General features: G+C 46.7%; 1 protein-coding gene across 5 annotated transcripts in view; it reads left to right on the top strand.

Moving 5' to 3' along the window:
- The window catches only part of DAPK1 (death associated protein kinase 1), a 210384-nt gene that overhangs the window by 113958 nt on the left and 69960 nt on the right, over nt 1-26466 (top strand). For all 5 annotated transcript variants that reach the window (XM_037998596.2, XM_007969669.3, XM_007969670.3 and 2 more), the window contains exon 4: nt 25916-26054. In XM_037998596.2, the coding sequence (XP_037854524.1) occupies nt 25916-26054 (139 nt within the window). The remainder of the gene's footprint in view (nt 1-25915; nt 26055-26466) is intronic.

The raw sequence follows: 26466 nt of genomic DNA, 5'->3' as shown, positions 1-26466 counted from the left end.
CTCCACTTGAGTTTTGAAGAGGACAAACATTCAAACCATAGCCTTTTCGGAAATGAGATCGTTTTAGATGTAATTAATTAAGCTGAGGCCATACTAGAGTAGCATAGAGAACCTAATCTGATAGGACTGGTGTCCTTATAAGGCCCTGTGGAGACAGAGGAGTGGAGTGAAGCATCTACAAGCCAAGGAACCTACCAGAAACTAGGACTGAGGCATGGAGCAGATTCATCCTCACATCCCTTAGAAGGAACCAGCCCTGCCAACTTTCTGAGTTAGGACTGCCAGCCCCCAGAACTATGTGGTAACAAGTTGTTGTTTTAAACCACCCCATTTGTGGTCCTTTGTTAGGGCAGGCCTAGGAAACTAACACAGAGGCACCAGTTAACAGAAACTAGATGTCCTGGACTGGGAGCCTACTCACATGTTAGTCTAAAATTCTATAAGCAAGTTAGAAACAAAACAAATCATAATGCCTAATTATGGTAATGCCATCAGGTAACCGCAAAATGATGCAATACGTACATCTTACTCCCTGCAGATAGCCTGAGCAGAGAAGGATTGGAGAGGGGCTGGGGGTTTGGAGTCTAACATAAGGTAAGGAAGAAATGGACATCACCAGCTTCTGGCCTGCTTCAGGATGGTCACCCGAGTAGCTCCGGATCACGTGTCTGAAAGGTTACCATGTTAAGAATTGTAAAGTAAAAGTGCTAAGATGTCCGAGTAAGTATTAGCATGGTGGATTGTTCCAGGGAAATCAAGCCAGTTCAGTTCTCCAGTCCTATATTTCTCCCCCTATTTGTTCTGCTTCCATTTCGAAGCACATCTTTAAAACAGAGTAACCCCATTTAGCTTTCTCTCTCTTTCTTTGTGACAGGAAATTCCATTTAATTAGTGCAGTCTGCTGTGGTTGTGGCCAAGTGCAGGGCATGGAATGAATAATGCATTTCTTATATTTAAAAAGGTAAATTTTACTGATGTTTTTAATCATGGTAAAACAACATACAGTTTACCGTCTTAACCATTTTTAAGTGCACAGTACAGCAGTGTTAATTGTATGCATATTGTTGCGCAACAGATTTCTAGAACCTTTTCATCTTGCAAAACTGAAATCCTGTGTGCCTATTGAACAACTCTTCTTTTTAGCTCTGTATACTTTGGCTAAGTTAATAATTTCTGGAATTCAGTTTGCCTATCACAAACAACTGCCAAGTTATATTCAAACATTTGTGCGGTATTAGGTCGCTTTTTGTAGGATCACGGTTCAGTTGGCTCACTCTGTCTTTCATAACCAAACTGAGCTGCTAAATAATCAGAATACAAATACAACTTTGTTTTTCATTGTATGTCAGCATGGTGCATGTATGTAGACGAACACATGGTGCCTTGGTCAGCAAGATCAGAATCACAAGAGCCTTTCAGGAAACACATGCAGTGATTAAAGTGATGGTTTCAAAGGATCTTAAAAGTGGCAAAAATGGTACAGAGCTGAATGCGGTGGTTGGGACTTAGGGAAGCTGATAAATGGAGTGTGTGGTGCAGAGCCCTTCCGTCTCCTATCTCTGCTTCTTTCGGGGCGCTCACGAACCACAGTAGCACACACTCAGACTTCCTCAGTGCCTTCTTTTGCTGCCACATTTGTTCTCTCTTTTCTGAGCTCGAGCCAGCTCTTTTGACTTTTTGAACTTTTGTCTTTATTCACAAGGTAATTTCAAGAGCTCTTGTGGGTTCCACTTCTGGCATCCCGCTCCTCAGATATCTACTATTAGGCAAGAGCAGAGAAGTAAAGTGCATTTGGCAGCAGTCTCTGCCTTTCAAAGCAGAGCTAAATCATGTAAAATAGGTTATTTTCCATCCAGGCATTCTCTTGAGAAAGAAAACCCTGTGTGTGTCTTCCCCCACACTCTCACTTCTTGCCAGTTCAGTTGAAAAGTGTTCCCTTGATGTTATTAAATAGGTATTTTCACTCACTGAAGTGGATTATTTGATTTCTGCATGGTCTTAAGAAAAACTGAGACAACAGGCATCTTAAAAACAAAACCCGTGTGGTATCTGTGAGCTCATAGATCTGGGGTTTTTAGGATATAGTCATAACTTTAGTATCTGCTATGATGTTCTCCATGCTGATTACATGAGCTGTAAGTCATATTTGGAATCTCTGCTCATCTCTGCTTAAGACTCATGATCGTGGTTAATTTGGGAAACTGAGGCAATGCTGCTTAGGGACCGCCACAGCTCTAGGCAGGTGACTATTCTTAGACTCCTTCCCAGGGACCGGACTCTCTTGCACCACTCTCTGGGGTGGTGCAGATCCTGCAAATTGTTCATACTTCCTCTTAGAAATTCTCGCCGATCTCATATCTTCTTCCTGTTTTGGCCAACCGCTTCCCCAACCTGCACATCAAGCGGGTGTGATGGAAGAGAACTTTGTGGAATTGTGGCTTTAGCTATCCCCTCACATGGACTGGTTTTGCCTCTTGCCCAGTTCCCTCTCCTCACTGCCCCAGTATCTTCCCCATCCTCGTCATGGTCTCCCCAGCACTGTGGCTGCCACCATCCTGGCCGGGCAGCTCCTTCTCTCCACCCAGAGCCAAGTTCCTTCCAGGCCCCGGGGCTGCCCGTTTGGTGGTCAGGCTCCACTCAAACCTTCTGTTTCACTTTCCTCCACTCTAGTCATACGGAGTCCACATCCAGGTCTCGCTGTGCCCAGAATTCTGGAATGGTGACTGGGGTGATGATTTTAGACAGGCAGCCAGGGATGGTTCGTCTCCAGCTGGTACTCCAAGACAGAGAGTGCCTAGGCCGCAGGTCCTGGGAGCATTGCCTTATTAGATCAATATCTGCAAGCAGGTCAGTGGCAGTCTTCCCAGGACATCCTTGAGCCCTTCAGAGCATCCCCTTCTGCCTCATGCCTTGCAAAATGTGGATTCACAAGCAAATACTTCCAAGAACAACCTTACACTGATTTTTTCTCCTAATTTGTATTTCCAGATAACCAAGTATTACCTCATCTTCTTCTATTTAACAACTCTTTTTTTCCCTGTGTGTAACTTGTTTTTAATATTGTCAAAATTACTGCGATGCAAATGAGGAACATCAGGGCTCCAGCGGGAGCGCTGGGAATATGTGCTTGTTCCATGTTGAAATGTCAGTTTCATTTCCAGCCTCTGAATGAAGGCAGTGACTGAGCATGGCTACCATGAGATGCAAACACTATTCAGTTAACAAAGTTACGTAGAAATGGACTCAAGGACCTGGTCTTCCCTGGATGACAGAAGTGTTATTGACATTTCCCCTAATATTTTGATAGGAAAATTCAAGTAGAGTTGATAATTTCGAAAAGGTAGGGTAGAACGTTCACTACTTTTAAGGCACTTGCACTTAGGCTGGGTCTTCCCAAACTGCCTGAAGAGAGGATATGGTTAAACGACTGAGTGGCTTTCCTTGGAGGAAAAGGGAAACTGCACTTCACTTTACCTTTCTGAGTCAGCCACGGTGGACGCCTCCCTGAAGTGATCTCATTTCATCCTTGCATGCAACTCCGGGAGAGTGGCATTACCACCCTGCAGATAAGGAACGCTGTGCCCCCTCTGTCCACATACAGGTCACAGGAGCAGGTGGAGAGATGCTCATTCTCAGACAGTAGCCTCCTGGGGAGGGAATTCTTTTGTTTGAGTTTTCCAAGCCCTAGGATTCTGCTAAGCCACTGTAGGATGTTGCCTGCAAGGCCCCATTGTCTGTGGGCTGGTTGGCCAGCTTTACTCTTCTTTCTTGAGAGTGACTGTCACATTCCGGTGGTTCTGGAGACACATTTGCTCCTGCTCCATTTGAAAGCAAGGATTTAGAAGCTTTTGAAAGCCAAGCTGGCCTTCCAGCGCCCCTCACGTTTCTGCTTCCTTCCCTAGCGCAGCTGCATTGTTCTTGCCTCTCATTTCTTAGCATTTCCATGAAGTTGGAGGTGGGCAGAAGATGTTCTAGTTTTCCAGTGGGATTGCTGAAGTGCAGGAGTGGGATGGCTTCGTGGGGGCTCTGGTGTGGCAGTGGTATGTGCCTATATGCTCCTTGGATATATTTCTTTGAGGGCAAGACTGCATCCTACTGTGGCACTTACAGCACTTAAGACTGTGCTTGGCTCAGTACAGGGGTGTCAAATCCAGATAGAGCAGGAAGAACAGCAGGATCTGAAAAAGAGTCACGTGTGGCTCAAGAACCAGTTAGTTGTCCAGGGAGAAGGACATTTTTAGGGGAAATGTTCATTTACTTGCATGAGCTTCAGAAAACTCTTGACCGAGTTTCCTAAAGAGCAAAGTGAATATCAGGGTTTGGGTCACTTTGGGTCCTACCAGGAAGCAGATGACCCACACAGACAAGGCAATTTGAGAGTTAACAAACATGCATGCAAGGTTGGGAGGACATGATAAGTGATGGGGAAGCACCCTCTGAGAACGGAGCTGTCGTCACCCTTGGACCTGAAAAGTAAAACAGGGGAGTGGTGTGAGGACCCTGGAAAGGATGACTTCCTGGAGAGCACTGCATGACATGAGCTGAGCCTCAGTAGAGGGCCTCAGCCAAATCCACGGCCACATGGCTGGAAACTCTTCTCCTTTTCTGTGGGGCTACCTGTTGGCCAAACCAAACTAGTGTCCTGTTTTCAAGGGAACCTTTTGATTCAGTCTCTATGAGCAGCCTCCCTAAACCCAGAAGTGGATGTAGGAGATTGGAGCATGATCTGGAGAGGCAGGGAGAAAGTAACCTCTCTCCAGGTTCAAAGAGATTTGTCTTGGTTCTCTAGTCCAGTTGACACTTCAGACCTGATGCTGTAGCTAATTAGGACAACCCAAACTTCCCAGCGTCCCCCTTCCCCAATGGCATCCTTCCACTGAAAAATGCACAATTTGTCACTGCATAGTTAGGGTCCATTGGATCTCATGCCCTCTTTTCTCAAAGACTGTGCCCATCAGAAATTCTTTAAAAGGGAGTACATGTTTTGGAAGCATGAGCCCCTTTTGTTTTCCCTATTGTAAACTTCCTTGTTGGAACGGGGAGGTAGAGACATGGAGGGTGAGGGCCACAAGTCTTGGCTCTTTGGCAGGTGATAGCTTTCCATTGCCAGGGCCACTTGCACAGCAGGAAAGCTCACCTACCTCTTCTACCGCTTGGGTGCGGCATCCATCTCAGAAGGGATGTGAGTGGTCTTGGTGCTCCTTGGCATCCATGTTTACAATGGATGCAATGGGAAGGGTTTTCATGGAGACAGGATGCAATCTGTATTTGCTCCCGTCTCTTCCTTGACTCTCATTCCCTCTTCAGATCACTTTCATCTACCTTCCATTTCCACTACTGGCACTGAAAGGGTGCTGCCAAAAACTTTCTGATACTTATTGCAAAATGTATTACTTTGAATGCAGCCCATAATACTCAATTGTCACCTCTTAATAAATTGGTAATCCCTACAGATGTATCTCTAGGTCTCTCTGGAGCCCTACAGTTACTTCTCCAGGGGCCTACTCGACATTTCCACCCAGACAGGTCTCCCCAGGTACCTCAACTTCACGTGTCCTAAACTGGACTCATAGCATTCCCTCCACACCCCTACTCCCCTCTGCTTCTCTAGCTCAGTCCGTGGCATCCGCATCTTCCTGTTTGCTCAGACTGGGAACATTGGAGCTCTCCTTGCCTCTTTCTTCTCGCCCATTCTCCATGGTGCCACACATCTAGTCTTCCATGACGTCCTGCAGGCTCTGCCGCTGAAAGAGCTTCTGAGTCTCCCCTTATTACCATTCTCTTTGGCCGTGGCTCACAATCTCGAGAATTCTTCCCGAATTATTACAGCATCCTCTAGTTTCTCTCCTGTTGAGCTCACCCCGGGATTGATTACAAAACAGCTGCCTCTCTTGCTGAAGAATCTTGGTGAATGACACATGAATAGGTGCTCAATATTATGAGTCAGTAGGATCTACAACTCAGAAGCACCGTGAGATGGCACTTCACACCCACTAGGATGGCTATAATAAAAAAGACAGGCACTCTCAAGTGTCGGCAGGGATGGGGAGAAATTGGAGTGCTGGTGAGAATGTAAATTGTTCCAGCCACTTTGGGAAACAGTTTGTCTGTTCCTCAAAATGTTAAACATGGTTTCCATAGGACTCAGCATTTCCACTCCTCAGACGGTACGCAAGAGACATGAACATGTATTTCCACATGAAAGTGGTAGAAGTATTTTTCATACTAGACAAAAAGTGGAAACTAGCCAAATGTCCCTCAGCTAGTGAACAAAATATGGTATGTCCATACAATGGGCTGCTCCTTGACAAGGAAAATAAGGAGGTATTCATGTGTGCGACAACATGGATGAACCTTGAAAACATGCTAAGTGAAAGAGGCCAGACTCAATAGACAACACACCGTATGGTTTTATTGACACGAACTGTCTAGAGTAGGCACATCTGTGGAGACGGAAAGTAGCTGCATGACTGCCGAGGGCAGGTGGGAGTGTGTTGGGAAACAGGGGTGGCTATTCATGGACACAGGGCTTCTCTTGGGGGTGATAATGTTCTAAAATTAGAATGTGGAGATGGTTGCATAACCCTGAAAATACTAAAACCCAGTGAGTGGTCCACTTTAAAAGAGTGAATTGTATGGTGTGTGAATTATACATCAAGAAATATTTAAGCTTGTATGGCTCCCTCCTGCTCACAGAATGAGGTCCATGATTGGTAGAGTGGTGCAGAGCCTTTGAACCTGTGTCCGAGCCGGTCCCCATATCCATCCATGTCTCTTCCACCCCACTTTGCCTCTGCCCTGATGCTCCACCCACAGAGAATGTCTTGCTATTGCCGGATCACACCTGTTCCCCTGTAGAACTCCTACTCATCCATCAAAACCCAGCTCACATGTCACCCTCTCTGGATTTCTTGCCCACTCCCATTAGGTTTAATTGTTTTTGTACTTGTGTTTTCCTCACTCTTTAGGCGTGTGTCGATTATAGCACATGCTGTACTATATTTTAAACGTTTGTGTGTCTCTTCTGCAGTGGACTGTGAGCTTCCTGGGGATGTGCCAGTATTTTACTGGTTTGTTTTTCTATGCCACGCTTGTAGGAGAGGACATACATGCTAGTGCGCTGTCAGTGCCCAGTGAAAGTGGTCAAAGTTGAATTCTGTCAGGCAGACAGGCTGGGAAACAACAGTAAGGACCCTGAGGAACCACAATGAGGAGCTTTTTCATGGCAAGGACAGTGGGGTGAAGAGAGAAAACAGAGCCACAGGCACTGTTTCCAGAAGGCTCTACCTAGTACGTGACCTGCCATGCTCTAAGTAGTCCTGTCTCATGAAAACAGGGCAGTTTGTCAGCAGAGCTGATTTCCACCCCGAGCCTGAGAGGACTGAGACTCAGGACCCTGTGTTCGAGCTGGATGCATGGGATGGGAATGAGCCCAATAGAAGGACAGTCGATGGGACTCCACGGGCAGGCATGGAGAACCTATTATATGGCTGACCTTGTCATGCTAGAAGCTGATGACAGTCAAAGGTGGGCAGTTGAAAGTGATGCTTCTGATTGTTGTTGTCATCTGGTAGAGTCATGCCCATCGCGAAACAGGTGCCAATGCACATTTCTGCAAAGAAGGAGAGAAAGCCAATGAGCCCTTCAGAATATCAGCTCTTCAGACAATCTTAAGTCTCCTTTATCCATTACAGCATCTTCCATGGCACCCACCGCGCTCTCACCCTGGCATGCATGGGCCCGGACAGATGATGCTATTGAAAGGGAGATCTGAACCTCATCTGCCCTTCCTTAGAGGCCTCTGGTGGGGGCAGATCTCTGCTCTTAGCCCGCGCTTTCAGCAGAGCGGGGTTTCAGGCCACCTACTCCCTGCCCCTCTCCCCAAGTGGGTGGTGGAGACCCTCTGCTCATGCCCCTCCTTGGTCTCTGATTCCCTCTCCTCTCAGGGCCAGGTTTTTCAGAGCTCAGAGAGGGAAAACAAGTGACAGCCTTACCACCTGCCAAGTGAATCCCAGATCTTTCCCATTTTCCATCGCTTCCTCATCCTCAAACCCTTCTTCCCCCTCCTCGGACTAAGGGAAGAATCGCTCTGCTCTATGCCTGTTAAAATTGCAGCTCTCCACGTCTCAAGGTGGCTAAAGAACAGGCAGCACATCCTTCAGATCAGTTGTGTGCCTCTGATGGGCCGGTGGTCTTCTGTCCTGGGATTTCCAGGTCATGAAAGGGCAGGGAGAATTAAGCCCAGTCAAGGAGGAGAAAGAGAAGGAGTAGGGGGAGGAGGGGGACCTGGAGGAGGATAGGGAGGAGGAGGAGGAGGACAGGGAGGAGAAGGAGGAGGAGGAGGTGGTGGTAGAGGAGTTGGTGGTCTGTGCTTCCCCGGATAATAGCCTTCCCTTGTTTTCAACTAGCCCAGGCAGATTGATTTTGGAGAAAAACTCCATCTGTGGCTGTCCCTGCTTGGTTTACTCCGGCCGGCCTTTTGTTCTAGTGCCAGTTGTAATTACCCAGGCTGAAGAGATGCCTGGCGGCCCCTGCTTTTCCGTTTGCCCCACTTTTGATTGGCCTAATTATTTCTGTGGGTCTCCAAAGCCTGGGCTGAAGCCATTAAAGCAACCAGAGACTTGGCATGTGCTGCGGCCACTCTGGCTGCTGAGTGTCTTTTTCTCTGTGCCTGAGCACTTTCTTTAGTTCCAGCCCAGGAATCTCCATGTGCCCACTGGAGGATGGAGCTATAGTTTGTCTCTCGGGCACTTTCCTCTCTACCCTCCCTCCTCCAAGTATTGCCTGGAGCAAGGATTCCTTCCCTTTCCTCCCCTGGGACAACATGGATTGGTCATGCCCACTTACTTTGAGCACTGGGGTAAATGGCTGAAATTGTCTGTGGCTGTAGATGATCACCGGGAAGGTCCAGCTGCATACCCCAGGGCCGCATGCAGCACCCGAAGGTGTGGGGAGAGGCCTGTGTCTCTACACACCCGCATCCCGTTCACAGTGACCCAGTTATCAGACTCGGCCTTTGCACTGGGGGACTCCATGCCCAGAGGCTGGTGGGCTGCCTACCTGCACCACCTAGTGCAGATTCCCTGCATTCCTGGAGCCATCTGCAGTAAGCATCTCTACATCTCCCGGCCTCCCTGACCTTCCCAGTAAGGAAACAGTCTTCATCATCTTCCTTGTGTGTATCACTCCCGTTGCTGGTGTACCATTTTCTGAGTATTTGCCAGACTCTGTGTTTCTCTTGAAATCTAGAGCTCAGGGTGGTCTGTGGTGGCAGTTCTTTGGATGTTGAACATTAGGGGGTCTGCCTCTTGCTTTGGGTTTGAAATCCATTGCATTCCTGATGCAGGCAGCTAAGGATTCGCTCTGACTCTGGGCTTTTTTTTCTCATGCTAAGAGTTTCTCGTCTGAATTTGTTTTTAATTTCACCTGAAGTGGACACTGTTGAACAACCCTCTCTACCCTCTCCTGCCTGTTAGAACAGTGGCCTGGGTGATTCTAGACCCTCAGCCTCTCATCACCAATCCGGCAATCCGCAGTTCCCCCACATCATACCAAGCTGGGCTCGGTAGAGCCTCGGCAACCTCAGAGCCCTTTTTCACACATTACCACCTCTCTCCAAGGGCGTCCTTTGGACTCATGGAATGACTTGGGATGCACATAGAGCCACCGTTCTAGAATGGCTTTCATGCTTGCTGACTTGCACATCTTTTTTTTTTTTTTTTTTTTTTTTTTTAATCTCTCTGAGTTGATGGCCTTCACCATTTTCATTTGTAAGAGGTCTCTGGGAACTTTAACAAATTCTGATTTCATCTCTTTGGAGTATTTTTATGGTACCTCCCCCATCCATTTCTCTTTCCCGTGCCCCCTCGCTCCCTATCCCCTGTGGAAACAAACATGCAAGCAGAGAATCAGAACCTGAGCCAATGCCCAGTGTTGGGGTAGGAGGCTGTGGTTTCTGTGAATCCTTCGTAGGTGTGACAACCTCCTACACCAGACACCCTGCAGGGTGTGAGTGCCACCCTGCTGCCTGAGCAGCAGGCTCCGGTACCTCACAAAACAGCACTCAAGGTTGTCCTCTCCTGAAGGTTGTCTCTTACAAACCAAGTCTCTGAACCAAGAGCACATTTTCAAGAACTCCAGTCATTTTGATATATTCAGTGGGTAGAAGGAAGGTAGATTCTCTTCCCTGAAAGGGGAAGAGAGAAAAAAAGATTGTTTTTGGTTTGTTGGCTTGTTTTATAAATGCCTCCTTATATTCCACATAATGCTTCCTCAATTTAAGAAAAAAATAAGCTGGGCGCTGTGGCTCACGCCTGTAATCCTAGCACTTTGGGAGGCCGAGGCAGGTGGATTGCCTGAGTTCAGGGGTTTGAGGCCAGCCTGGGCAACTTGGTGAAACCCCATGTCTACTAAAATACAAAAAATTAGCCAGGCGTGGTGGGACGCGCCTGTAGTCCCAGCTACTCGGGAGGTTGAGGCAGGAGAATTGCTAGAACCTGAGAGGCGGAGGTTGCAGTGAGCCGAGATTGCACCACTGCACCCCAGCGTGGGCAGCAGAGTGAGACTCCGTCTCTCAAAAAAATAAATAAATAATAGAACTTTAAAAAAATTCCATGTCAAGCTGAGAACTGCAGCCTACTGTTTGAAAATCCACGCCTCAGCAAACTGCCACTCGATCATTTGGCCCTGAATTTGAGCATGCCATCATTTGAGTCAGTGGGTTGGGTAATCATATAAGGGGCCCAGTAGGACTTGAAAACACAATTGTTTATTATGCTGTGCTGGTAACAACTTCCACCTTCTTAACAGCTGAGTAAAGAGATCTGGCCCCACGTCTTCCCGGGCCTGCTGGTGTTAATAAATCATGGTGCGTTTTCTTTTCACCAATCCAGCATTCTGTTTCCATCTTGGATGCTGAAAGAAAGTCACGGTTTTGCTTTTTTCATTTATGAATGAAAGTGATTACCTTAAAAATCTTCCTTTTCCACACAGGCTGGACCTTAATGCAGCTTCACAGATTAGTCTTTCATGCCTTTGGAAGACCACGTTTTTGAGGCTAGAGACCTTTTGGGGATCCCAAAGTATTTCCAAATGTGGATCTTTCTTTTCTTGGCACAGTTGGCATAGCTAACAGGTTTGGTCCCTCATGTACGAGGCATACATCCCTGAAACATAAGGTTTTCTGTGCTGGTAGTGACTGTCCCCATGATCAAGCAGGACACAAAGGAACTGGAATAAAATTGCCCGTTAGTTTTAGGAGACATTGGGGACCGGGTGCAGTGGTGACACTATGGGCTAGAGGGTGGGTTGGGGGTGGAGGTGTAAGACAAGATGGTTTTTATGAAAGGTTCTGGGTTCCTGAGAGGAAGGGGTTGTGCAGGGGATCGAGCTAGCATTTCCTGCACAAGGACCGTGTGCCATGCTCTTGCTCATAAGCGCCTTTCATTTGATCTCATTTAATGTAGAGACGGTGAAAAAACATCCACCTCTGTAGAAAGCTGGGCCTGAGGAGCAAAACCCCTCAGATAGGAGGTAACACTTTGTTCCTGGACTGGGAGGGGAACTCAGGCAGCTTTATTTTTTCCAAATGCTGATAATTGCCATTCACTGAGCACTTTTTATATGCAGGGTGTATTGTATACATCATGTCATTTAATCCTCACAAAAGCCCAAGGAGGCAGGGTTCTGAGATTCTATTGCTACAAAAGAAAGCACTTCAAAGCTTCTTGATGTGAAGTGGCCACAGTCATTTGTTTTGATCACAAATCTGAAATTAGGACAAGGCTCAGCAGGGACAGCTTTTCCCTACTCCTTGCAGCCACAGCTGGAGCGGATGCCTGGGGCTAGAGGATTTCCTACTTAGATGGCCCCTGACATGCTGCAGGTCATTCAGAGGGGACCCCCTTCCAAGATGTCCTCTCACATGACTGATAAGGTAGTGCTGGCTGTCAGCCGCAAGTTCAGTCAGGGCTGTTGGTTCCACTCTACCTGTGCTCCTCCACGGTGCTAGTTGGGCTCTCCCACAGCATGGCAGCTGAGACCTAAGGGCAGGTCCTCTAAAACAAGGCATAGAAGTTGCCAGTCTCTTAAGACCTGAGCTTGGAAACTGACACAGCATCAGTTCTTTCAGATTCTATTGGTCGAGCAGACGCAGAGCTTGCTCAGATTCAAGGCAATGCAGCAAAAGAAACCACAGCTCTCAATGGGTAGTGCCAAAGGGTTTACAGCCATCTTTATTCTACCAGAGGTGCAGAAAGGTTAAGTGTCTTCCCCTGGATTACTCAGTCAGCAAGTGGACAGGACCCCTGTCCCCTGCCTTCTTCCAGATCCTGTGACACTCCTGAGTTGGCCAGAGCACCTGACTGACCTCGGGTCAGCTTTCTGTGTCCATCTTTTGCCATCAACTGTACCTGTAGCATCAATGCTCACCGCAGCTCCAGAGGCCCAGTGAAGCGGATTCTCTAAGCATTACTAAATCACCTTTATTTGGAATTGACTTTAAGAGCAACACTGGCAGGACCTTAGGCTTGGGAAGAAAACACCCAGAGAGCATATGATAACCATCTTCGGATGTGGGAGGCTCACTGTGCAGGTGACAGCACAGCTGGTGTTCTGTGACCTCTATTGTTCTTGAGTAGTTGACAAACTATAGCCGGTGGGCCCGAGACTGTCACCTGCATATGTGCAGTCCTTAAGAAGAAAATGAAAATGTTTTTACGTTTTCAAATGGTGAAGAAGGAAAGCAAAATAGAATACATAGCACAGTTGAACAGATGCAGAGAGAGAGTGGATGGCCCAGCAAGCCTCTCACAGAAACAGCTTGTTCATCGCTGTTCCAGAAGGCAGAACCAGCACCTATGTGACCAGAGGTAGATCTCGGGTTGCTATAAGAAAGAATTTTCTAACTAGAGTTGTCCATCAGCAGGAACAGCAGCTTTCAGCTGAAGGCCATGCAGGCAGATGCTGTGCCTTGGACACTATAGGTCGGTGGTGTGCTGGTAAAGCTCTAACAACAGGCTCCCCAGGGGAGAGAGCCTTGGTTGGCAATGTTTGCCTAATTCTGTGGTATAAATGCTCCCACATGGCCAGTCTCCAGCTGCCAGCATAGCAGCACTAAATGCGGAGTCGGGAGGAGATGCACATGGTCAGCTCTCTCGGGAGCTCCAGCTTCCGGTGTGATGGGCTTAGGTGATCATCAGTATGTAACGCTGCCCTCGAGCAGCTCCCAGTGCAGAGACTTGCAGGGTCTTGGGGAGGGACAGTAGTGCTGGGGAAGACTTCTGTGAGATGCCGTCTGCTGCTCTGGGGCCACAGGCAGCCATGGTTAACATCCACAAGCCCAGAAAGACTAAGTACTTTGCCCTGGGCCACACAGCTGCTAAATTCCACATGCTGGTTTGTTGTTCTCACATTTAGTTTAGAAAATCTTGATTTCTGCAAACAGATTGATAAGTTTGACTGTATTCAAATTTAACAAAACATCACTTGAAGCAAAGTTAGAAGGCGAATAACAGATTGAGAGAAAACATTTAGAATATGTGAGATCAAGACGCAGTATCCAGAATATGTATGGAGTACCCATCAGTCAATTAAAGTTAATGACTATGATGGTTCAGTGAGAAAATGGGCAAAGGATGTGGACACACAGTTTATACCCACTCAAGTACAAACAGCTACTAAACATGAAAGATGACCAATCTTGCTACTAAGCAGGGAAGTGTATGATAAAACATTGGTTCATGTTTTCCACTTATTCGACTGGCAAAAATAATACTACACAAGGGCCAGACGTGGTGGCGCACGCCTGTAATCCCAGCACTTTGGGAGGCCAAGGTGGGCGGATCACCTGAGGTCAGGAGTTTGAGATCAGCCTGGCCAACATGGTGAAACCCTGTCTCTACTAAACACAAAAATTAGCTGAGTGTGGTGACTCACACCTGTAATCCCAGCACTTTGGGAGGCCAAGGTGGGTGGATCACCTGAGGTCAGGAGTTTGAGATCAGCCTGACCAATATGGTGAAACCCTGTCTCTACTAAACACAAAAATTACCTGGGTGTGGTGGCGCACACCTGTAATCCCAGCTACTCAGGAGGCTGAGGCAGGAGAATCATTTGAACCCGGAAGGTGGAGGTTGCAGTGAGCCAAGATCATGCCACTGCACTCCAGCCTGGGCAACAAGAGGAAAACTCTGTCTCTTTAAAAAAAAAAAAAAAAATCCAAGCAAGTGAGGACATGAAGCCAAAGCAACTTCATGAACTGCTGCTGGAGGAATATAAGGTTATGCAGCACAGCCTGCAACTGAGCATTACCTTGACCCAGAAATTCCAAAGTGAACTAGATATCCTGGAGCCTAGAAAACCTGTCACATCCTCAGAGTAGTCAGGTGCACAGGGAATCATTGCCTTCTAGTTTGTGATAGTGAAAATTTGGAATGGACATAAAGACCTTCAGTTAGGGAATGAGTAAATAAACTCTTATGTGGACCTTCCGGTGAACATTAGGCTACAATGACAAGGATGCAAGAGATCGATAGCGATGGATATTGCTGAGGTGGAATAGCAAATTGCAGATTGATGCATAGACTCTGTTGTCATTTATGTTCTTAAAATGTAAATAAAACAATGCCATATGGTGCATAGACTTTTCATATAAAAAGTTCTGGAGGGCTATCCACCATACTCATGACAGTGCATGCTTTTGGGGAGGTAGGGAGGGGGAGGGCCTGTATTGGGGAGGAGGGGAGATGTTCAGAAGCAGCTTCAGTTTTATAGATGGAGGTTTAACTTTTTCTAAAGGTCAGTATATTTGTAAGAGACCAAGCCAAAATTCAGTTCTTTCCAAACAGAACCGTGGCTGTAAAGGAACCTACCATCTTCCTCAGCAAGTTCAGCCCCAGCAGGTTGGCCGTGGGGAGGCGCCCACATGGAGAGGGGTGTCTGGGTGTGGTTGCCTCAGCCCATGAGGTTGACCTTGCTCCTGAGGGTCCTCTCTCATCACGTCTATGACTTCCATCCTGGCCTCAGGTCCCCTTGACACTCGCCTAAGCAGAAAAATGGTTTTTGCTTAATTTATTGTTGCACAGCTGGGACAACTGAAGAATTTAAATAAGACTTTACTGAGAGCTGAGAATGGCAGGAGGAAAATAGAGTCACAGTAAGTAGGCGGTGTTGCTTATAAATCTCAGGGTTCTTGTGCCAAGCTTGGAATGGCCAACACCTCCTCGCTCCTCAGCCTGGCCACCCACCTGCTCTGCTTGCTCTCTTTCCCCTTGCCCCACTGGCTGCTCTCAGGAATGTCTAAACTCCACTGTGTCTAGACCTAAAGGAAAGATGCAGACAGAGTGTTCCCTCTCCCATGTAACCGTGGCCCACCTTCCAGCTTTCCTATTTCATGTCTAAGAGCCAAACTCTTCCGCAGAATTTTGGCCCTAGGAATGTCCATCTGTTTCAGCAAAACCCTACTCTCAACCACAGGAGTTCAGGCCCTATTCTGTCATTAGCATGAGGTCCATATCGGAATCCCACGCTGTCAACCTAGGACCTGGGCAAGAGACACTCACAGGAGCTTCAAGGCTTTCTCTCTCCTATGACTGTGAGGAGTTCAGGCCAAGGATTGCTGCAGGGAATATTGGCACCATTGCCATGTGCCAGATGCTCATATCCTAGCCATGTTCTCTTCATCAATCCCATTAGAACCGTGGGAACTAATATCCTCATTTTACAGACACGGAAACTGTGCCTCTGAAAGTAACTTAACCTCTCTGAGGACACAGATCCCGATGCCAACCAGGCTACTGCCTGCGGTGCCTCTGAACCCTTGAGCCATGTTCTTCTCCTAGGGGTTTGTTCTAGGGACCTTCAGGAGGCTCCTTCCTGCTTTCACACAACCTCCCTGGGTAAAAGGAAAGATCCCCTCCCCCATGAACTTTGAGTGCCAGGCGTGCATGCTGTTCTATGGGAATCCATGCAGCTCCTTTTAAGTTGTTACTTGAACTTGAATTGGAGGTGAAAACAGACAGAACATGTATTTTCAGATACAGCTTGCATTTTGGATTTAAAGAAGGTAGGGCTAATTCAGGGGAGGCCTTAAGGTTAGGAGCTTCGTTGATAAGATTCATTTAATTTGAGGGAAACAGAGCATAGAAGCAAAAAATGTCTCCAACCCCCTGAATCTATTTCCAACCTTAAACTCACTCCTGTTTGACACATGCAGAAAGGAATGCCTTGTGTTCCTTATTTCCCTTCCTCTGTCCCAGCTTCAGTTTTCATTCAGCAGAGCCCTCCAGCGACCCAAGGAACTGAAATTAGAGTGTGAGAGGTGAGCATGTGAACACCCTTCAAGGCTTCCCCTAAGTTAACAGGAAAGAACATTAAACACAGTGATGATGGTGGAGCATTGAGTTTTAGTTCTTGGTTTAGTTAGAGGCAAAGCCAAGAGGTAGTTGGGACCACCTCACTCCTTCATGCCATATACACCAGGATAGTTATGGTAAAGGAGGAATCATCTTAAAATGCTTGGGGAATTACTTATGCCTCAAAGAGAGCCCCAAATATATATTTCTCACCCATATTTTTCTGACCTGAATGAAAACATTGTTATAGCAGTACCTGCATGAGCCCTTCCTTCACAGGAGAATCCAAATGCAAGACTAAGAAAACACTTCAGTGGATTCTAATTATCTTCCCCTTTCCTTGCTTCCCTTTGTTTCCTGAATTGCTGTAGCCAACCTGTAATATTTTGCTCGCAGCTTGTGAGGAGTTATTACTTATTATGGGTTAGATTGGATACTCCCCCACAAAGAATTTTGTTGAAGTCGTAACCTACAGGACCTCAGAATGTGTGATCTTCTTTGGAAAGAGAAGATCATTCTTCTCATTGGTTACATGACCAAGTTAAAATGAGGGCACTTGGATGGGCTCTAATCCCATATGACTGGTGTTCTCATAAAGGGGGAGTGTGGATGCAGACACAGACGTGTGCAGAGGGCAGCCTACAGGGAGAGACTCAGGGAAAGCGCCAGGTGCAGGCGGGGACAGGAGTGCTCACCTGCAAGCCCAGGAGCACGGAGATTGCTGGCAAAGCCCCGGAAGCTGGGAAGCGGCCAGAAGGGATTCCCCACCAAGCTTTAGAGGGAGCATGACTCTGTAGACACCTTGAGTTTGGACTTGTAATCTGTAGAACTGAGGCAAGAAATTCTGTCATTTTAAGCCACCCAATTTGTGCTACTTTGTTAGTGTAGCCCCGGCAAACTAATACACTACCTATACCTAACCCTTTTACTTTTTTATTATTTTTTGAATATATTTTTTAAATGTTATGTAGAGATGGGAGTCCCACTGTGTTGCCTAGGTTGGTCTCAAACTTGTGGCCTCAAGCAATCCCACCTTGGCCTCCCAAAGTGTTGGGTTTGCAGGTGTGAACCACCATGCCTGGACCTAACCCTGTTAAAGTATACATTTAGGATGAAATAAAATTGAAAATTTTAGTTCTGCTATCATAGTCAGTGTGACATTATATTTTTCAAAGATGGCTTCATCGTCATTTGCTGTCCTACCTGTAGGACCAAACACCTGAAATCCCCCTTCAGGAGCTGGATTCTAAATCCCCCTTCCCTCAGGTCTGGATAGGCCCTTTTGATGCTGTGTGACTTCTGAGGCAGCATCCACCTGCTTGCTGGGACACTTGCTCTGGAACCCTGACCTGCCCATGAATGGTCCATTTGTCTTAAGGCCAGTGTGCTATGAGGGAGCCCAAACTAGCCCAGATGGAGAGACCACCCAGAGACATGAGACTACAAGGAGAGAGGTGCCCAGACAGCCCCCAGCTGCTCCAGTGCCCCTGCCGTTTCAGCTTCAGCCGTTGTCTGATTGTAACCCCATGACACCCCCTAAGCCACAACTGCCTAGCCAACTCTTCCTGAATTCCCAATCCATAATATGATTGTCATGGTTAAAGCCTAACATTCTGGGGAGATTTGTTACACAGCAATAGATAACCATAACAGTTAGCATGATCTGTGCTTTGCATTGGTCACTGTCTTTTAATTTACAAAATGTATTACATTATTACTTCTGATTAAATAGTTTTATATTTAAAGCAGACAGAAGACAACCACAAAATCCGGTAGCTTAACGTAATAGGATTCGTCTCTCACTCACTCAAAGTCTCATGCAGATAGGATAGGTTGATGACCTTCTCCAGGCAGTGACTCAGGGATCCATGTTCCTTCTGCCTAGTCTCTGCTGCCCCCTGATCCTTCTTGGAGTCCTGTGCTGGGTCACCTGTGTTCTGGTGGCCAAAGAGAGAGAAGAGAGTATGGGTGGGGGATCATGTCGGATGTTTTGGACTGCATCTGAAGTGGCACACGTCATTTTGGTTTTTTGTTTTTGTTTTTTTTTGAGACGGAGTCTCTCTCTGTCACCCAGGCTGGAGTGCATTGGCACGATCTCGGCTCACTGCAACCTCCGCCTCCTGGGGTCAGGCCATTCTCCTGCCTCAGCCTCCCAAGCAGCTGGGACTACAGGCGCCCACCACCACGCCCGGCTAATTTTTTTTTTTTTTTTTTTGTACTTTTAGTAGAGACGGGGTTTCACCATGTTAGGCAGAATGGTCTCGATCTCCTGACCACATGATCCGCCTGCCTTGACCTCCCAAAGTGCTGGGATTACTTTGGAATTATAGACGTGAGCCACCGCGCCCAGCCTGTTGTGGTCCGTATTTTACTGGCTAGAAGTAGTCCTGGATTCAAGGAGCTGGGAAATGCCCCTTAGTTGTGGGCCTGCAAGAAACAAGGTAGTATGGTGGGAACATAGCCAAGGCTCTGCCACATCTGCACACAGATCAGAGGATCTCAAAATACCAGAGCTGGAAGGGCCTTGAGAAATGAGCTTATCTGCATGTCATCTCTGCATCAGGATGAACAGAGCCTTGTTAAAGTACAGATTCTGGGGCCTCACTCAGGAAGTAGGTACTAGGAAATTGCATTAAAAAGATTCCCCAAATTATTGTTGTGTACACTAAGGATAGAGAACCACTTAACCTGGTTACTCAACCCTCTCATTGTATATAGAGCAAAGGTGAGGTCCAGAGAGGTGATATGACCTCCTTACATCTCTTCCAGTCACCCACCCCTTGAGGCCAGAATTGGAGCTGGCGCCTCTGCCTCCCAGGGCTTTATGACCTAGGAGCCACGCCTCGAAGGTGTGCCCTGGGGGAGCATACTTGGTGCCTGATTTCTTCTACTCTGAAGAATCCTAATGTTTGCCTTGAAATGGGCCTCATGGGGTAATTAGTATGTAGACAGGGGTTCACTGCAGCTTAAATGATAACCAGAGCTGGTCCCAAATTAAGTCTTGTTACATTTTGGGCCATTCCTAGCAAAAGTCAGGAACCCTCCAGAATGTGTTAATTTAGAAAATAGAATCTTGCAATACCTTCTCCTGCATTATTCAAAAGGCCCACTTTGTTTTTAATGTAGTGGCATGTCCTAAATACCTTCTGTCATGCCAACTTTTAGGGAGGCTTTGGTGATAGTAAAAGACACAGCGGGAGGAGAAAGAACCATGGTATTTTCCAGCTCTCTTGGTGAAAACAGCAAATGTTCATTAGTATTCATTTCACACAATTTCTCTGATAAAGCTGTAATTTAAAACACTGACTCAAAGCCCTAATAAAGGAGGTTAACTTGATTTCTAAATCTGCTGCACAGACTACTCATCTCTCCTTCCATCAGCCTCCCTTCTCCTAAGCAAATTGTGGAATTTGGAACAAAGAGAAAAAGTGCAAGGTTTTTTGACTGATTCCCTTATTAACCAGATTCTGCTGTTCAGCAACACTGTGAGCATTTGAGTTCTGGTTCTCAGCATGCGTGTGAAAAATCCTCAAGTCATTTTCTACCTTCACAGATTTGGGGGCCAGATAGGAAACAAATTACCAAACAATGCTTATCGTGCTCCCAAACCTTTGCTGAAATCATTTAGTTTCAATTATTTTGATTAATTACTGAGGATTTTATAAGCAGAGTTTATGGCAAAAACATCTGCCTTCATGAGTTGGCGTGAAGGAGTATGAGTATATATGTAGAAATGAAGGAAGATAAGTATATATGTAGAGATGAAAGAGGATGAGTATGTATGTAGGGATGAAGGATGAGTATATATGTAGGGATGAAAGGTAATTAGTATGTATGTAGGACTGAAGGAAGATGGGTATGTATGTAGAGATGAAAGAGTATGAGTATGTATGTAGAATGAAGGTGGATGAGTATATGTAGGGATAAAGGAGGATCAGTATATATAGGAGTGAAGGGTGTTCAGTATATATGTAGGAATGAAGGAGGATACGTACATATGTAGAAATGAAGGAAGAGGAGTAAACATGTAGGGAGAAGGAGGATGAATACATATGTAGGGATGAAGGAAGATGAGTGCATATGTAGAAATGAAGATAGGTATACATGTAGGGATGAAGGAAGATGAGTGTGTATGTAAGGATGAAGGAGGATGAGTATATGTATATAAGAATGAAGGGTGATGAGTATATATATATAGTCATGAAGGGTGATCAGTATATATGTAGGGATGAAGGAAGATGGGTATACATGTAGGGATGAAGTAGGATGAGTTTATATGTAGGGTTGAAGGAGGATGAGTATGTATATAGGAATGAAGGGTGATCAGTATATATGTAGGGATGAAGGAGGATGAGTACATATGTAGAAATGAAGGAAGATGAGTATATATGTAGGGATGAAGGAGGATGAGTTATAAATGTAGATATGAAGGAAGATCAGTATATATGTAGGGATGAAGGAGGTTGAGTACATATGTAGGTATGAAGGATGATGAGTACATGTGTACAAATGAAGGAAGATGAGTATACATGTAGGGATGAAGGAGGATACGTTTATATATATATATAGAAATGAAAGGTGGTCAGTATATATGTAGGGATGAAGGATGAGTACATATGTAGAAATGAAGGGAGATGAGTATACATTAGAGATGAGAAGGATGAGTATATATGTAGGGAAGAAGGAGGATGAGTATATATGTAGGATGAAGGAAGATGAATATATATGTAGGAATGAAGGAGGATGAGTACATATATAGAAATGAAGATGAGTATACATGTAGGGATGAAGGAGGATGAGTATATATGTAGGGATGAAGGTTGATCAGTATGTAGGGATAAAGGAGATTGAGTACATATGTAGGGATGAAGGAATATGAGTACATATGTAGAAATGAAGGCAATGTAGGGGTAAAGGGGGATGAGTATGTAGGGATGAAAGGGGATATGCACATACGTAGCTATGAAGGAAGATGAGTATATGTGTATGATGAGTATACGTATATGTGTATGGATGATGGGGGATGGAATGAATACATAGGGCCTTCTGGGCATCAGTTGATGAGTCCTGACCTAGTGGGATAGGGTCTCTCCTAAGCTTTCTAATGTCTGACTGAAGGACTTGGCTGCCTAGACAAGCCATGACATGGACTGCTTCATAACAAGTTGAGATTTGAACAGGGACTTGTGAGAAGGGTCGGTGATGAAAACTGAGAGGATCAACTAGTGCTCTCCTTCTCCCAGTCTTGATCAGGCACTATCACTTTGCACTCCTGGGTCCCTAACTCTTGGGGTTCCAGGGTTATTCACTGTCCTTACTCCTGTGGAGTTGAGTTTCTGAGGACACAAATACTGAATAAGGCACGAGATGACCAGGCCAGAGAAGGGCAAGCCAGATTTCTGTTGACTGAGCCTAGTAAACAAGCCCATGTTCCAACCTTCTCTGACTGTGTAAAAAAACTACTCCAGACCCAGTGGGGGTGTAGGTTGGGTTCCCTGGGAAGCAGACTCTGAGATGGAGAAAAGTGTGCATGGTGTTTATTAAGAACTTTATTTAGGATCAAAATTTGGAGAGGAGGAGAAGGGAGCAGGAATGCATTCAGTGGCAGCCCCAGTTGGCCAACAGGGAATTCTGGGGCCAGAATGACCCTTGAGAGTTACGCCAGGTTGGGCTGAGATGACCTAGTCTTTATATCAGGGGTCAGCAAGTTATGGCCTATAGGCCAAACCCAGGTTGCGACCTATTTTTTAACTAAAGTTTTATTGGAACACATCCACACCCATCATGTCATGTCATCTGTGGCTGCTTTCATGATACATTAGCAGAGTTGAGTAGTTGGGACAGACTCCAAGGCCGGCAAAGCCTAAAATGTTTAGGATCTGCCCTTGATAGAAGTTTGGCAGGCCCCGTGATGTTCCCTCATCGCTCAGTCGCTGAATGGACAGTCTCTGATCTCTGTGGCCTCGGCTGGGCTGGAGGGTCCCCTTGCTCAAGTCTCCTTGGCCTTGTTCTCCAAGGACATCTCTTCTTCCTGGGTTTCTCTATGTGGCACAGTGGTTTGGCATCATCATATTTCTTGTATCTTACCTGAGGGCTTCAGGAGGTGGGACCTGGAGGCCCCCAGTCCCAGAAAAACCACAGCAGAGTTGGCAGAATCACTTGTGCCATTGGTCAAAGTGATCACGGGGCCTGCCCAGATTCAAGAGGTGGAGGCACAGATTCCGCCCACTGCCTGAGGGAGGATGGCACAATCACGGTGCAGAAGAGCACGAGGATGAGATGCCATCAGACCGTCTTCAGAAAAATGTGGAATGTTATGCAGGCCAGGTGGCTGCTTGGCAGTTCTGTGTCAATCCCCGCTCACCCAGGTCACGGCTGCAGTGCCCGTCCCTCCCCAACTCCACGGTCCCTAATATCACATGGGGAGCTTGAGACGGCCATGGTGGGAATGTGACACCTCAGGAATGGGCTCTGCCCACCCCAACCCCAAAGAGCCTGCTGTTAAGCCCTCACCCGCACACGCCTGCTGCCATGGGAGGACTTCTAGTTTGAAGCCACCTGGGAAAAAAGACAGCAGCATTGATTGAGAAGGGTCTCTGCATGTCCTGGAACCTCAGGACGACTCCGTAAGCTATGATGTTTTACCCTTTATTTTATAGAAGGGGAGTCTGAGGCTCAGCGAGGTTGGAGGCCCTGGCAGGATTTGAACCACGGTCCCCTCGTTTTTGCCATCCTGCCTCACAGAAGACAGAGCCGGCAGGAGCAGGAGATCCTGGATCTGAAGAAAGCTTAGGTCGGCAGGGAGGGAGAGAAAGCCGGCCAAAGAGCGGGCAAAGCCTGAGGCCGGGGCAGCATGAGGTTGCCAGAAGGCTGGACAGTGGAGCCCCCGGAAAGGACTCAGGGCCAGCAGGCTGCGCCAGCTGTGTGGGTGCTGGAAGATTCACCCCAACCAGGCAGCCAAACTCCAGATGTTTCCCATTGTCTGAAAAATGCATCTCTGTCCTCTATGACAACACAAGCAGGGTGTGAGTGAGGGGTCGGGAGGCCCTGAAGAGGGCCACAGAGAAAGCCGGTGGCTGGGCACCACATTCACAGCAGAAGTTTCACTCCTTCCCCTCACCTTCTTCCTGGGAAGCACAGCGGTTAGGCTTAACCAATGGGCCAGCTGAAGAAGGAGGAGCGGGCAGGAAGGGGCTTTCATATTGGATCCTGGGGGAAGCAGTGGTATGCTACAGGGGTGACAGTGGCCTTCTTAATAACAACACTCGTTCCCACAAGCTGGACCTTACCCACGTGCCAGCCTTGCCAGTTACACGTGTCTATTACCTTTCATTCTCATAACCTTCAAGGGAAGAGGTCTTATGACTCCTCTGGGGAAATGAGGCTCAAGAGAAGGGGTAACCTTCTGGGTTTCAGGGTGAGCTCATGGCAGAAGTTAAGACTTGCACTGGATGCAGGCACTTGACTTCTCCACTCCACGTGGCCGCGGTGCCTGAGTCAGCCCCAGTGGTGCGGGGCGCCCCAGAGAGCACAGAAGCCAGGGCTGGAGACCCAGGGGTGATGGGAAAGCTTTCGTCAGGTTGGGTTGGTTCACAATCTCCCACTTTCTCTTTTTCCCCGTATAATTGAAGGATTTTCTCTCCCCCTCTTGTTTGTTTTAAGAATAAGATACAAAAGTGAGAAGCGGGAGGCCTTGCCTTGTTCCCTAGGGAGACAATGTGGGGGCTGTGAGGCCAGGGGCACCTGGGAGGGGAGAGGGTGGGGCAGACTGCATCTCCCAGGAGCAAGGTGGGGAGTGCAGGGAGGGTTCAGGAGGAGAGCACGGCCACTCCTGAGACTGGGTCCATGCAGGACACCTTTCACTTGGACTCCTGGGCGTCCTGGCTGGGCCCAGCCTCTGCTGTGTCCCCTGGGGGATAGGGGAGGCTTGTGGACTGTTCACAGGAGGGTGCGGCTACCTCCACCAGGCCCCTGGGATAGGAGAGTCACTCCATCGTCCCCATAAACCACTGGGAGGCCTGGCAGCAGGACCGTGGAATCAAGACATGGGAAAATGGTCTCAGTTTTTCAGGTGCTTGTTAAAAATGCTGAGTTTCCTGGTCACCATTCTTGGAAGCCCTCCCACAGCAGATTGAAAGTGAGGTTCAGAATCTTCATTTTTAAAGCATCCCCAAACAATTCTGATGCCACAGACTCTAGACCATGCTCAAGAAAACACCGACCTGGAGGGTGAAGGCGTGTGGGATCTGAAACTTTTAAGAAAACAGCTTTTTTGTCATTCTTATCTGATCTTATGAGCACCAATTTTCTTACTCTGAATAGATGTAGATGCGGAAGGTATAATGTTTAGGGAGCGCAGTTGCCCTAAGAAAGATAATGAATACAGCAGTTTGTGCATAATTGCACTTAATTATTATGTTGTGAATATATGGTTAAACTTGATAAAGATTAACTTATAAAAACTCTTATTAAAACTTCCCTGTTATTTGCCATTCATCGCTACCGTGGAGTTTTTAGGGGAGCTTGTTCATCCATCCACCTAATAAAGTTTTGAGTGCTTGCTGTGTGCCTGGCTCTGTGCAGGGAGTGGGGCATACAGCAGTAGCCAATAGCTGGGGTGGGAGTTGCCGACCACTCCCCTCCACCCACTTGCAGTCTGGACAGAGAAACAAACTAAATAAATCTGCAACCAACCACATACATTTTGCTTTTTTTTTGTAAATTTTTTTTTTTGAACAGTCTCTCTCTCTGTCACCAGGCTGAAGTGCAGTGGTGCGATCCCAGCTCACTGCAACCTCTGCCTCCCAGGTTCAAGCGATTCTTCTGCCACAGTCTCCCATGTAGCTGAGACTATAGGCATGCGCCACCATGCCCGGCTAATTTTTTTTGTATTTTTAGTAGAGACGGGGTTTCTCCGTGTTGGCCAGGATGGTCTCAATCTCTTGACTTTGTGATCCGCCCACCTTGGCCTCCCAAAGTGCTGGGATTACAGGTGTGAGCCACCGCGCCCAGGCTACTAAATTGGTTTTTATAAATGTGTTAGTATTTACATACAAACCAATACTAAACAAGAAAGGAAAAAACCCTTATCAGACCATATATTGTGGATTTGAATTTTAAAGAATTAATTAAACATGCAGGTTACAAAATTTTCAGGTACTCTCTAATTGAAATAAGAAGATATACACTATGAATTCTGTACAAAGCTGGCTTGCAGATTTTTTCTTGTCATTAGAGTTGAGACATCACCTCTAAATACATTTAATTAACATGTTTTAAAGATACACTGACATTTTCTTCACAATGTTTCGTCTCTGCCCCTCCTCTCATTGGTGAACACAGAACCTTAGGAAAATGGTTCCCAAGTGCTTTCAAGCCCAAATGTGTCTGAATGCAGAATTGTCAACAGCCTGCACAGAGAATTCTGACTCCATGCTTGGTGGTTTCAGCATAGTCTTTATGCTGTTTTCTTGTCTGATGTTTGAGCACACCAGTAGTCTATGAGAGAAGGAATCAATGTGAAACAGAATTGTCACCAATAACCTCTACTTCCGGGTTCTCAGCGTTGCAGGTGGCGAGCTGTTTGACTTCTTAGCTGAAAAGGAATCTTTAACTGAAGAGGAAGCAACTGAATTTCTCAAACAAATTCTTAATGGTGTTTACTACCTGCACTCCCTTCAAATCGCCCACTTTGATCTTAAGGTACGTTTCAAAGTGTAAGCCAGATAGAGGCTTGTGCAGATCACAGCCTTGGTTGTTTCTCTGCTAAGAAAAATTGAGGCATCTGAAAGAGTTACATTATTTTTCCTGTACCAGCTTAACAAACAGAATTATCCATATAAATCAGCAAGCATAGAATACATGCCTCCCACTGGGATGGCAAACCTTTTTGTGGGATAGAGGCTTAATGATAATTGATTACACTCTGGAATTCTTGGTAAAGAATACAAGGGGTCTTAGGAACCAGGTGTTTTAGTAAGGGGGCTGCTCTTGGCTACTGGGACATTAGCCAGCAGCCAGTGACTGGCACCAGTTCCTTCTGTGACTCTGAGCAGGGTAAGATAGAAAATGTGTTAAATGATGCAAAGGCTTGTGGCCTGACTCTGTCACCGAT

Source organism: Chlorocebus sabaeus, chromosome 12 (genome assembly GCF_047675955.1).
Source record: "Chlorocebus sabaeus isolate Y175 chromosome 12, mChlSab1.0.hap1, whole genome shotgun sequence".
Classification (NCBI taxonomy): domain Eukaryota; kingdom Metazoa; phylum Chordata; class Mammalia; order Primates; family Cercopithecidae; genus Chlorocebus; species Chlorocebus sabaeus.
Note: the sequence above shows the minus strand (reverse complement) of the source record. Positions and strands in the feature narration are given on the sequence as shown.